General features: G+C 38.8%; 2 protein-coding genes across 4 annotated transcripts in view; both read right to left on the bottom strand.

The window, feature by feature from the left end:
• tdrd9 (tudor domain containing 9) overlaps positions 1-597 on the bottom strand; it is a 39,900-nt gene extending 39,303 nt beyond the window's left edge. Inside the window, exon 1 of the mRNA XM_080870409.1 lies at positions 382-597. Coding sequence (XP_080726535.1) covers positions 382-512 — 131 coding nt within the window. The 5' untranslated portion in view covers positions 513-597. The remainder of the gene's footprint in view (positions 1-381) is intronic.
• A 1,488-nt stretch (positions 598-2,085) lies between these two features.
• kif15 (kinesin family member 15) lies at positions 2,086-12,570 on the bottom strand. Of its 3 annotated transcripts, none has more exons than XM_080870766.1 (35): positions 12,414-12,570; positions 12,174-12,204; positions 11,392-11,575; positions 11,180-11,256; positions 11,029-11,066; positions 10,841-10,938; positions 10,571-10,750; positions 10,201-10,410; positions 9,981-10,106; positions 9,587-9,709; positions 9,329-9,476; positions 9,123-9,214; positions 8,828-9,037; positions 8,415-8,592; positions 8,174-8,315; positions 7,836-7,977; positions 7,559-7,726; positions 7,333-7,461; positions 7,146-7,251; positions 6,860-7,025; positions 6,185-6,335; positions 5,982-6,067; positions 5,788-5,866; positions 5,599-5,685; positions 5,412-5,516; positions 5,181-5,303; positions 4,924-5,070; positions 4,730-4,825; positions 4,156-4,320; positions 3,826-3,929; positions 3,668-3,734; positions 3,540-3,577; positions 3,284-3,416; positions 2,654-2,785; positions 2,086-2,548 (listed from the first exon to the last, which is right to left on the bottom strand). In XM_080870766.1, the coding sequence occupies exons 1-35, from the start codon at positions 12,430-12,432 to the stop codon at positions 2,471-2,473; spliced, it is 4,158 nt and encodes a 1,385-aa protein (XP_080726892.1). In that variant the 5' UTR covers positions 12,433-12,570; the 3' UTR covers positions 2,086-2,470. The 3 variants fall into 3 exon arrangements, with proteins under 3 accessions (XP_080726892.1, XP_080726891.1, XP_080726893.1); XM_080870765.1 differs by having other exon boundaries at positions 11,392-11,578; XM_080870767.1 differs by having other exon boundaries at positions 11,392-11,441; positions 12,414-12,498.
• Positions 12,571-12,718: the final 148 nt, after the last annotated feature.

Consider the following 12,718-nt stretch of genomic DNA (forward strand, 5'->3'; position numbering starts at 1 on the left):
AACCATTAAAATATCCCCCCGTTTGTTTTCTACAGCTCCGGAATAATTTGTGTTAATTTTGGTCGTTACGCATTTACCCATTACGGTGACATTTAAGCATGCCTACAATGTGATTTCTTCTATTTGAACTTCACTTTCCAATACTTGCTGCCAAGCTGAGACATGATGTATATGTCCGCCAACGACTTAAAACACTTGATAAGTTAAAAACAATTTAACGGTATCACTTTGAGCAGCTAAATCTAGCAACAACAACAAAACCATACGCCATTAATTTTTCTAAAATATTTAAGTGTCTAACACCTGAATGCAAAGCTAGACCATGCTAGCATGCTACTTAGCTTAAGGTCAACCACGTTTACGCTAACTAAACCATCATACCTGCTCTCTTTCGACGATTGTTCATCGTCTGACTTCCTCTCAGCCACTTCTTCTGTGAGTTTAATGTTCGCAAACCTGTTCCCTGAAGTGAACCAGTCCGATATTTGTTCAGCGGTAAATATTTTCTTCATTTTGCGCCAGTAATTGTATTTTTTTTTTCCACTTCGCTGTGATAGCGGGTAACACGAAGACGAAAACACGTGAGGCAGGCGCAGCTCTAAGGTCTCCCACTGGCGGTTGGAATAAAAATGGCAAGTCTACCTGTCTCTGTCTGTTTTTTAAATGAACCTTATAAACAAGTTATCAGCACCCACAGAAGATACACCACGAACAGGATAACCAAAATTGTTATAGTTAATACTGTACTAGTCATAGTATTATTGTTAATTTTTCTGCTCTTGGTTTGTTTTTACATGACTAACAAATGAAAACATTTTAGTTAACTGTAATACCTTTGGTATGTGGAACTAGGCAAGAAGATAATTATTGTATACGATTTGTCACAATAATGATAGCAACCAAATAAAATATTTCTATATTAAAGAACAAAATCAGAGAAATTACTATCAATTATGACTTACCTGTTTAGGTGATCTCCACTATCTATTTTTTAAACCACTGAAAGCTAATTCGCTTGGATGTTTTATATCTAAAGACATACTTGACAGCTTAAAATCAGATTTATGTTTGTGCACTGTCTCATGTAAAATGCCAAACAAATTTCTTAAACAGATGTAAGCATTTGTGTTAACTTAATATTTAGCATAGTGATTTCTAAGGTGTGGGCTTGGATGTCCCACTGGGGCATGAATTTAGTGAAGTAATCAGAACTCATAGAACAAATCCAAATGACTTAAGTTACCAGGTATTCTGTCCCATATTTTCTGTCATTAGTGAGTAAACAGGTAGAAAGGAGCAGTAACTATCAGGTAGGAAATGAGAAACTGCAAATAAAGTAAATAGAAAATTAAAAGAGGATAAAAATGAATCTGCGAAGCCAAAGAGAAGATACTTCATCTTCATTTGTGTTAATCAGATTTCTGATTGAAGCTTTGGGGAGGTGCAGAAATTCTTTATATTCAATTGGGCCATTGTTAGAGTGAATTGTTAAATGTTTGTCATTTTTATGTTTACCATTTGTACATTGTTTTAACTCTGTGAAAGGAATTCTTTCTGTCCTCCCCTCCCCAGATTCTCGAGGTTCTGAGTGGGGGGGGGGGGGGGGGGGGGGGGGGGGGCAGTAGTGTTTTTATCACAGGCACATCCTTATGAAGGTCTGTTTGATGTTGGTAAACTTCCTCCCCTTTGTATGGAGCGCACACACACACACACACACACACACACACACACACACACACACACCTTAGAACCATGTGGGCGTGGCTTTGTTCTGATGTTTTTTTTGTGTGAACTGTCTCTCAATAAAAGGCAGCAAGGGAGGTCAGATGTGAGGTCATTTTCGTGGTGGACACAGGCCTCCCTTGCGCAAGTGATTGATCGATCGACTGTCTTGTTTTCTTCATGATGAATAAGTCTCTAGAATTAGCGGGGCTTGTGGAAACACAGACCCAACAGCCATGACATTTGTAGGTTTAACAAGGATGATTTTGGGGATTCCTGCTGTTGTTCAGATAAAATAAAACATTTGGATCAGGCTCCGAAATACTGACATTCAAACTTAGAAAAGAGAAAAAATTTAATTGCAGTATTTTTTTTTTTTTTTTTAAAGTTCATTGTGCTAAAAAAAAAAAAAGAAAGAAAAAGAAATTCATTGGATATACATCACTACAATGGTAAAACGGCAACTAACAATGCCATGTACAGAATTCAAATCTTCAGTCATACAACACAGCACCAAGCATATACACCGACAAAATGTGAACACAGACTCCATAACCAGAGAACAACGTGATATCAATCTAACCTAACAGGACCAAGAAAATGTGGGCCTGCACTAACAGAGGTTTAGTCACAGCACAGTGTCAAAGTCCAAAAAACAGAAGTAGAATAACATTATGGCAGAAAAAACATAAACTTATATTTAAAAAAAAAAAAAGAAGAAAAGAAGATTTGACTGTTCAAACAAGCATCAGAGGTTTAACTCCAGCGGTGGACATCCAGTGTTCTCTCGCATTAAGCTAATCTCCGTTCGGAGCTTTTCGTTTTCCTTGAAAACACAAAGAATTGCACAAATTTGATTGATGTCATGAGTTATCAGTATTCACCTGGTCATAGAAAAGCCTTCTTTAATCTTAGAGGAGAACATAGTTACCTCCTGAAGTTTTGTGTTGTCCTTCTTAAGCTTAACGAGATACTCAATCCTCTGTTTGTGATTCTTGTGTCCCACAAGTTTTCCATTCTCCTCAGACAGCTTAATGTTCTGTTTACGGAGAACCTCAATCTCCTGTAAGAAAGCACAAAAAGTTGCAGAAGTCACAAAAGCCACCTGTAGGTTCACAAATGTGCAATATGCTAGACCCCGACCCATAGCAATATATATAATACTGGCTCTTTACCGATATCCGTATCAACATTTATAAGAGCCAATAAATGAAAATGTATAAGGGTAAAGAAGAGAGGGGAGAAACACCCTGAACTTCCCTGTTAATAACACAGGGAAGATCCAGAATCAACCAGCTGATCAGAGCTGAGTCAGGCAGAACATAAAGGAGTAATCCCCAATTCATAGTGACAATAAAATAAGATTATTTTAAAACTGCACTTTAAGGACTCATAAATAACTACACATAACAAATGTTAGAAAAACAAAACAACAACTCTGTTGGCAACAGTATTAGTCTTAAAAATACTATATTGTCTTTGTAAATCTGGACCCAGTGTTCCAGATGTAAAATGAGACGGCTATGCATAGCACAATCTTTGTATGGCACATGATTTTTACCTGGATTAATTTCTCTTCCTCCACTATCCTCTGGTTCGTCTCTCTCAGCTCTAGACAGCGGTTTCTCAGCTCAGTGGTGAGCTCTTGAATGCAGGTCTGAGACTGAACCAACATAGACTCCTGCGCCTGCAATCTAATTGCAGAGAGGAGAAGAAAACAGAGCAGGCTGTAAAATCTGAAGCTTAAAAAAAGGTTTGAAGCATTATGCAAGAGCAAACAGATCAATCTGATGACACCAATCCATGCAGATGCTTACTTTTTTTGAGTTTCTGAAAGCTTCTGCATCATTTTGCTCTGTTAATAAATACAAGAGAAACAGGACATGAATAATTATCGGTAACTTCATTAATGATAGAATTTTAAAGCAGAAGAACAGATGCAGACCTTCTCTGTTCTCTCCTCATCTAGCTCTTTAAGAATGGAGTGCTTGAAGGCTTCATTCAACTCTTCACTGAAACACATGCAAGGTAGCATTATTTATTTTATTTATACTTTTTCATTATAGGTGGCCTGAGGATTGCATAATCTTCAAGATACTCAACCCGTTATTATTTCCATTTTGGGTCATCTGGTTCTGCTTAGTGTAAAACTTATCAAGCAAAGCCTGGATCTCCATTCGAACCATCTCTTTCTCACTGAGCTGCGTCTGGGAGAAAGGCAATACAGTATATGAATGTTGTGTATATATTCAAATAGGATGCATTCATGACAAGCATTTCATGAAAAATGCAAATAAAAAAAATATTTAAATACAGCAACTTCAATAAGAACTTCATAAAGAACTTATTCGAATCTATAAAAACAAAGCTACTTGATATAAATCAGTCTAATTATGAAAGATTATAGATTCATTAATTTTTCCACAAATATACCTTAAGCCGTTCGATTTCCTCATTTTTGGCAGCTCTCTCAGCATTCAGCTCTGATAAAAGAATTTCCATGGTCATCATGGAAGAGCGTCTATTCTCCAGCTCCCGCTCCTGGATTTCCAGCACCTGGCTCAGGTCCCTGTTGAAACTTCCAGGGGTACAGGGTGTCTTAAATTTAAAAAGAGGGAAAAAAGAAATAAACAAGAAAGTTTGTATATGCTATGTTCTTAAGTGCAAATTTAAAAACATACATTTATGAAGGGATATTTAACTTCTTCACGTTCACCAGGTATGTTAGGGCTAGGTTAAACAAGCACACATGGTTGATAGGCAAAGATTTTACACTTTCTGACACAAGCCTCTACTTAACTTCAGCTTGTGACACCCTGACGTTTGGTTTTTGTGTCTTCTTCTGGTGTCGCATTAGAGATCTTTCATATGCAAGGTGAACATGTTAACCATGAGACCACTGAGCCATGACTTGCAGCTTCTCAATTTGGGTAAGCCACGGTTGGATGTTAAGCTAAATTTGGGCACCAGTGACCAGGTAGATGTTAAAAACATAAGCAGGTTTTACCCGAGGAAACGATTTAGGCGTTACTGTCGGTTCAACGGGTGGCTGGAAAGCTCCATTCCTGATAGTTTTCTCGACAGCTTCTTGCTGTCGTTGCAGCTGGTAAAAGGTAGAAATTAGGGAAATTGGTAACATTGATGCGTTATTTGATTGACTTAATTGAATAAATAAAACAAAATAAAATAAAAAAACTTTACCTTCTGCTGCAGATTCTGTATAATGACATCCTTCTTGGCGGTTTGCTCTTGAGATGCCTGCAGGAGGCTGTTTTGCTCATCTAAGACTTTAGTAAGCCTTTCAACCTCCTCAGTGGCATAAACAATCTCCTCCTGCAAAACCTCAACCTGAAGACACACAATATATACAATTTGTATCATCCAACTCATTCTTTGCTCTTAATTACTTGTGATGAATCTACAAAACACCACAAATTCATTTACAGTCATTTCATTACCTCTATTTTGTTGGATGCCACCCTCCTGTCTAAAGTTTCTTTAAGGTCACAGATTTCTTCCTGCATCTTACACTTTTGCTCCTTGATGTTGTCCCTTTCACAGCATGCAGCGTTGCATTTGGCCTGGAAGAGCAATGAGATTAACTGTATAAAAATGCACTATAAAATGGTTGTGTAACGTAAAGGGTAACTACAGCAAACAGTATAAGGATAACGTAGGAGTAAGATTACAGTGATGTCTCTGATATCTTCATTAAGATGAACAATGGTCTGGTCCTTGTGGCTCAGCTCACTGCGGAGGTCTCTGGTTTGGTTAATAAGGTCTAAAACAACATCCTGTAAAACATTACAAGCAGTTTTTAGAAGGGCAGTAGAAATACAGAAGCCATATTTGAGGAATTAAAGATACGAGGCTTACTTTGTCCTGTTCAGTCTTCTGTTCCAAGCTTTTTATGCTTTCCTTGGCAGAGGTAAGATTTTGTTCAAGATCAGCAAGAGTGGACACCTTTGAAACAAAAATGAAACAAGCAGGTTTAACGACTAGGCTGCAAATACTTATATGACAGTTTTTTTATTTGCAGAGATACACCTTGTTCTTAAGACTGACCTGTTGTTGATTTTGTGTTATCAAGTCTGAGACTTGTTTTTTGAGTTGTGCATTCTGCTCCACTGTTTCAAGAAGTTCCCTGAAGGATACGAAAGCGACCCATGTTAATGTAGTAATTTAACATTTTAGGAGACAAAAAAAAAAAAAAAAAAAAAAAAAAAAAAGATTAAAAGTTTTAACTGTGCAGAACTTACTTTGATGTACTTTCTTTGTTTTCCTTTAACTGGGAGACTAAGGTGTTTGTGTGCTCCTGCTCAGTTTGCAGAGAATTATTCAATTTCTACAGTAAAATAAATAAATAAATAAATAAATAAATAAATAAAAATCAAGGATAGAAAGTAAACATCATGGCAACATTTTCAGACAAAGCTGTCGTAAACCCTGCGAGTTCACTCACCATGATCTCGGCTTTCAGTTCGTCGATCTCCTTCTGCCTGTCATCCAGCTGCTGTCTTGACTGATCAGCCTCAAACTTGGCCTCAGCTTGAAGCTGGTCAAACGAATCCTGAAGTGTCCGATGCTGCTCCAGAAGCTGCTCCCACTCCAGCCTGGAATGAAGATGTTGTCACGTGAACACATCAACATACTAATGAGGCCACAGCACTGCAAAAAATAAGAACCACTTGAATCCAGCCCCCTCTACTTTATTGGCTGCTTTACTGCTATTTAACTGGATTCAAACAGAGGGAACTGGGCAAACTGTTTTCTGTAATGAACCGTTACAGCTCTCTGGTGATGGCCACACATATTTTCCTTCAACTCTATATTTAACGCGAGTTGATTTGATAGTCTTTATGTTCCCATAAAGCTAAATGTCACACAGTTGTGTAACACACAGCGCCATTATAATAAATTTATGGAGAAAGCACATTTATCAATATTAACACAATCCTAAACTGAATTGAAAGCTTTTGAAACAACATCAACACAGATTTGTTTTCAACAGACTTTCCATAATTCAGCATCATTTTCATCAACTTCAATTCAGTTGTTCTACATGTGGTTCTACATAGCATGGCTCTCTAAGAAAAAGAAAAAATGTTGTCCACCCCAGTATTTGACTCATGCTTACTGGACTTTGTCAAGTTGGAGCTGTGTGCTGATCAGACTGTTGGAGAGCTGACTCATCTCTCTCTGCTGCTCGCTCTGACTGTCTATTAGCTTGTTCTTCACAGAGGCCAGCTCCTTATCGGACGACTGCAGCACCAAGCGCAGGTCACGGATCTCGCTCCTCAGAACTGAAAGAAGTGCAAAAGGACCGTGGCAAACTTTTCCCATCGCTGGCTAAAGTCAAAAGTTCTTACATTTCTTAAGATGAGCACAAGTTCATGCAATCAGCAGAAACATCACAGACTAACCTTCTGCAGCTTGCTGTTCAGACTGAAGGCTCTGTTGCAGGTTGTTAATAGTTTCTTGCAGACAGAGTTGATCTTTATTCCAGTTATTTCTTTCAGTAGAAAGTTGCTGTACAACAGTGTAAATAATCAGGAAATCAATTTAAAAAAGGACATTTTCCAATTTCTCATGCAAATTAAACATTTCTACCTCGTCCTTGCAGTCAGATTCCTGAGTTATCACAGCCACCTGTTCCTCAAGTTTGGAGATTTCTTGCAGCATCTTGCTGTTCTTCAGCTCCTCTTCATTCAACTGCGCCTGGATGCGGCTAGCTTGATCCTGATGACAAATCAGAAAAAGTTTAACACAATAAGTGGACTTTATGCGGTCATTTTATTTGCATAGTATATGCAGACAAAAATCCACACTGCTTTACCTGCACTTGACGCAGTTCCTCCGTCAGGGCCATCTCAGTCATGTCTGATGGAGGCTGCTCCGACCAAATGCCGTTTTCATTACCGTCCATCCCATTCAGGTGCTCCGGGCTGGAGAGCGGCACGAGGCGGGACCGCAAGTTGTATCCTCTGGTGGGCGTGCTGAGAATCTGGTACAATAGATATTTCATTATTGAAGCCCAATTCATTTTTTCATAATCCTAAATAGAGATTGGACCTAATGTTACCTTATAGTTAGTCATTTTTGCAACGACTAACCTTTAGAGTTTCAACATGAATTCGGTTCAGTTCAGAAACCTCCTGTTTGTTATAAGCATTTGTAGCTTCCAGAATCTTCTCCAAATGTTTGTTGGACTTCTCAAGGTATCGTTTCTCAGACTCGAGCTGAGCCATCTGCTTCCTGAAACACAAAGCACCACTTTAATCTTCGTGAAGTTTATTTGTGATTTAAATAATACATATTAAAAATTCTTTTAAATACATTTTTGACACAGAAATCAAAGCTGAGCTGTGTTTTCATATATGATACCTCTTCTACAAGAGGTAGAAGGGATGTTAACATCAGATTTATATTAAAGAACCTCTTTAACTCTTACTTGGTGACATCTTTGTACTCTTCAAAAGCCTGAAGGGCCCCTGTCAGGTCTGACTGTCTCTGAAGGAGCTTGGCATTGAGTTTCTCAATTGTCGCTGCCGAGGTGGTATCTGTAGCCACAGAGGCTGAAGAGACTTCTGAAGCTGTGGAGCAACAAGTGATAATTAAAAACAACAGTATATTATAATTCACAGTTTTATTTTTCCAAACATAATTCTCCAATTTTTGGATGGCAATCTTACTTTCTGTGGGTCTCTCTGACTCCACAGCTTTCTGAAAGGCCTCTTCAATCTCCACAGCAACTTGGGCTGCAACTTCTTGAGCTTTCACCACTGATTCAAGCGAACGTAGCTGACGGTTCTCCTCTCTGAGGCTGTAATTCTCTGCAGCGTAGCGAGTCATCTTTGGGTGATGTTCAACCTTGTTCAAGGCAGAAGTGTTTTAAAAAAAATAAAAATAAAGAGTGTGGTGGTGAAGAAAGTGAGAAATTAATTATGGCACATGTAACCTTGCTTTTGCCATGTTGTTATATGAAGAAAAATATATATGCCACTGGAGTGTATTTTGATTTTAGTTTCTCCTACAGCTTGCATCTATACAATATGCAGATATAGTTTCAAAGCCTTTAATTTAAGCAGTGGGCTGACATTTGTACCTGATCCTTCAAGATCTTAATCTCTTCTTTCAGCTGATCAATCAGAGCCTGAGAGTCCTTGTCTGACAGCAAGTTTTCCCCTGCCTTCAGTTTTTTCTCCAGGCGAGAGATGTGGTCTTCTCGAAACCTGACAATCATTCGGCTGGAATGGATAAACTTGTCTTTTTGCGCCCAGGCCTCCTCTAGTTGGGCCACCTTGGTGAGTAGCGCCTGAGAACAATCAAACGTAACTATAAGTTTCACTATAGGTTTTTAAAATACGTGGCAAAATAAACAAATAAAAGCTTCATCTTGCCTTTTTTTCCTCATCTTGTTTCTTCCACAGACGAATAGCAGACATAAACTTTGCTTTATATGAGACATCATGATGAGTCTCGATGGATGAGCCTGGATTGGTTAGAATAAAAAAAAAAAAAGTAACTTAGTCTATGCTGAACTCTAAAACGGTTTAAACAGGTTGTTAACGGGCTGAACATTAACATATGTTTGATTCATTGTTACCCATGTGAAGTTCAGGTCCTCCTGGTGCTATGTCTCTCCCATAGTCCACTCCCTGAGATGTGAGCGCCTGAGCAAGCTGCTCCTTCAGCTTCTTCACTTCAGCCTGCAGCTGCTTCATATTTCCCTGTGTATCTTCATTGATGACAGCCTGGCAAGGCACAATAATTATACAGAGATAGGAAAAAACTGTAGTGAGAAATCAAGACACACTTGTTAATTCTAAGTTTTAACTAAGTATTTGGCTCTTATGACTTATACCTTATTTTTGATCAACTTTGCTCTCTGGGCAAACTGCAGGGTGGACAATGTTTCTCCAAAACACTTTGAACCAGGGTGGACGTTGGCTATGATGTAAGTCTTGGCATTCCCTCCAAGAGAGTCCTGAAATTACAGTGACAATAGAATTGTTAATATATCTGAACATTATTTCACATATAATTCCCCAGAAGTTACACTGTGAAATTTTATGAATCTCATATATTCACTGCAATCCATACTCTACAACCTAGGAAATCACATTTGCAAGTTAAGACCTAAAATAAAGAGAGAAAACCTTAAAAATCAAGCACTGCAACGATAATGCCTGACTGTGGCGCATGTCTGCAATTATTATTTCCATGCTACATCCTCCTGAATTTGCATCTACACATACCCTGAGCAGAAAGGTGAGCTTTGAATCCCTGTAGCAGATGTGGCGATTCTTTCCATTAGACACGTCCACCAGCGCCATGATCACCTGGCCAAGGCACATGAGGGAGCGATTGATACTGCTGGCCTCCTGAGCAACAGAAGCAGAGCAGACAGCAACTTTTAGAGACCATAAAACAATGTAGGTCCAATAGTGTGAGGGCATTAAGACACAAAGCCTTCACCTTCAATCTCGAGCCCTCTGTGTGTGTGTCTTTCTGCCTCTCAGACCCTGCCAGATCAACCAGGTTCAGCTGAGACATTCGGATGTTCACCACTTCATTGATGGACTCCTTGGACTCCAAAGTCATAGTGAACACTGCGTGGGATCTCGAAGACTCGCGATTCATCGAGGTAGAGGCCACACGTCGATTGCGCCAGCCCATAGAGAGCACCTAAATGGTTTAAAACACACATTTTATACAGTCCCACAGCTTGTTTTGTTTTTATGAAACTGGATAAATTCACATACAAGAACATACAGGTTTCATACATTCTAATTGGTTAGACAGTAAACATAAGAACCATCAGCCACAACAAACTGGGACTTTATACCTGGTACGCTTCAGCCGCTGAGTTCACAAACTTCTCCACGACTCCCTCAACAAAGACACCTTTCTTGATGTTCTCCCTGAGAAAAAGGCTGGCTGAGGCCGTGTCCAGAAGGTCATAAATTTGTTCATTGTATATCTCAATAAATGAACATTTGCAGAGGAAACTCTTGGACTGAGAAGACTGTTGGGGAGGGGAGAACAAGTGAAAAATTCATTTAAAGAACAAATTTGAACAATATGTCTTTCAAGATAATAAAATGTTAGTGCTCACCCTTTCCACTTCCCTGTTGATGAGAAAAAACAGGTACTCAAAACTTCGAGGAATGACCCCCCTTAGATCATCTGTGAAATTATCCAGCTCGGATGGCCCTGAAGCAAAAGAGAGAAAAATTATTTTAGGTTATATGATTGTTCGATCATATTTATTCTAAAATGTAAGTGATATTACAGAAGCCGCACCAAGCATGGTGAAGGTTTTTCCAGAGCCTGTTTGTCCACTGCAAAAGAGGAGACCAATAAGGAACCAAATGGGTAATTCACATTAAGCACACTGAAGACTGGCTGTGCCATAAATTGATTTTATGAAGTAAAGAATGGGAAGATCACTTACTAGGCAAATATTGTACCGTTATATCCATTCATGCACGACTCAACAATATTCTTGGCCACACTGGAAAATACAGCATCCTGTAGAAATGTTACAATTACTTTTTTAGCCATAAAAGCTACATCTCAGATCAGTAAAATAAAATTTAGACAATTAATATTAACAGTGACACAGTGGCATTTTTATAACCGAATAATCAATAATGTGCCTCAAACCTGTGTGGTGTCCATATCAGCAACATGATCATAGGTGAAGGTTCGTGGTTCTGGTTTTGAGAGCAAACGGATGGTGTTTGGTGACGTGACAGAGAGACACAGGTTCTGATCGCCATCTGTGGTCAGCCCAGTGTCCCGGGTCAGAGGTCGTACTCTGACAAAGACTTTAATAGAGTCGCTCTCACTGCTTTAAGCCCAGATAATAACACGACAAAGAGCAAGATATTTAAGGTGAAAATAGCAAGAGTTAAACACTGTTAAAAAGAGCAGCTGCTAATTTACTGCATGGTTGTTTTAACTATAACTATTGTCTTTCCAAAAGCATCAAAATAACAGTTAAAGTGGCCTCATTAGCCACACACCGTACCAGCAACAACACTATGCATTATTGCGTGCATTATTTCATTACATTGGCTCATTTTTATTTTACTTTTCCTGCTCCATAAATGTGCTGCATACAGCTGAGAAATTTATTTTCACAAACAGATTACACCAACATAGTTTGTGAGCCTGCATGTTTGCTAATCCATACAAATTACAGCCCTTTTAGAGATCAATCCTAACGATGTGACCAACTATCTCACTTTGGTCATTACATTTAGTCACTTAACTCCTAATCATAAGGAGGGAAACAGTTTTCTTTTGATCCTTCTTGGTAGCAACAGAGTTAGGGTCGTATTAGTATGAAGCAGCTCTGGTTTCATTTTACCGTTATCCTTTTAGGTTTGTAGCGTTAGCGTTTTAAACTAAAAAAAACAGACGGCGTGACAAAGTATGATTACCTGGCAGCAAGGTGAGCTGAATCAGCAGAGCCTGTTAACAAAATCATGACCATGTTAGATGTTGATTTAGCTTTGCAAGTCGTTTTTAGAGCTAAAGCTTCATTAATAATACAGCGTTCAAGTATCATGCTTAGAGCTTCCATACATACTCGATGCCTGGCATCGAGTTTCATAGCAGCGTTTAAGCTAATTTTACTCCTGTTAGCTGAACAACAAAAACATGCATTTGTGCTGCTCTACCTTTCCCACTGGAATTCATTGTTGACAGCCGAATATTCTCAGCTTCCTGGTAAAATATATTTTTCACAACATTTCGATTAACAGAGGTAGAAAGACAGCACTGTTTACATCCTTCGAAATTGGCGGGCAAGTTTGCTCCTACTTCTTCTTCTTCCTTAGTTTTATGAACAGACTATTGAACGGGACATACCGCCACCTGCTGTTCAAGTGAAAACTGTTAATTGTTTGTTTTGTTCTAGGGATTTTGTCTTGTTTTGTTTAGGTGAGTGAGTATTTCCAGCAGATCCCAGGAACGACATCCCGAA

This window comes from Rhamphochromis sp. 'chilingali', assembly GCF_963969265.1.
Source record: "Rhamphochromis sp. 'chilingali' genome assembly, chromosome: 21".
Classification (NCBI taxonomy): domain Eukaryota; kingdom Metazoa; phylum Chordata; class Actinopteri; order Cichliformes; family Cichlidae; genus Rhamphochromis; species Rhamphochromis sp. 'chilingali'.

Excerpts from the sequence above, each read along its gene's own strand:
- kif15 (XM_080870765.1), bottom strand. Across the intron at positions 10,411-10,570 it reads CAGCGGCTGAAGCGTACCAG|GTGCTCTCTATGGGCTGGCG; the intron begins GTATAAAGTCCC and ends TAAACCATTTAG. Across the intron at positions 2,786-3,283 it reads AGGAAGAGAAATTAATCCAG|GAGATTGAGGTTCTCCGTAA; the intron begins GTAAAAATCATG and ends GCTTTCTTACAG.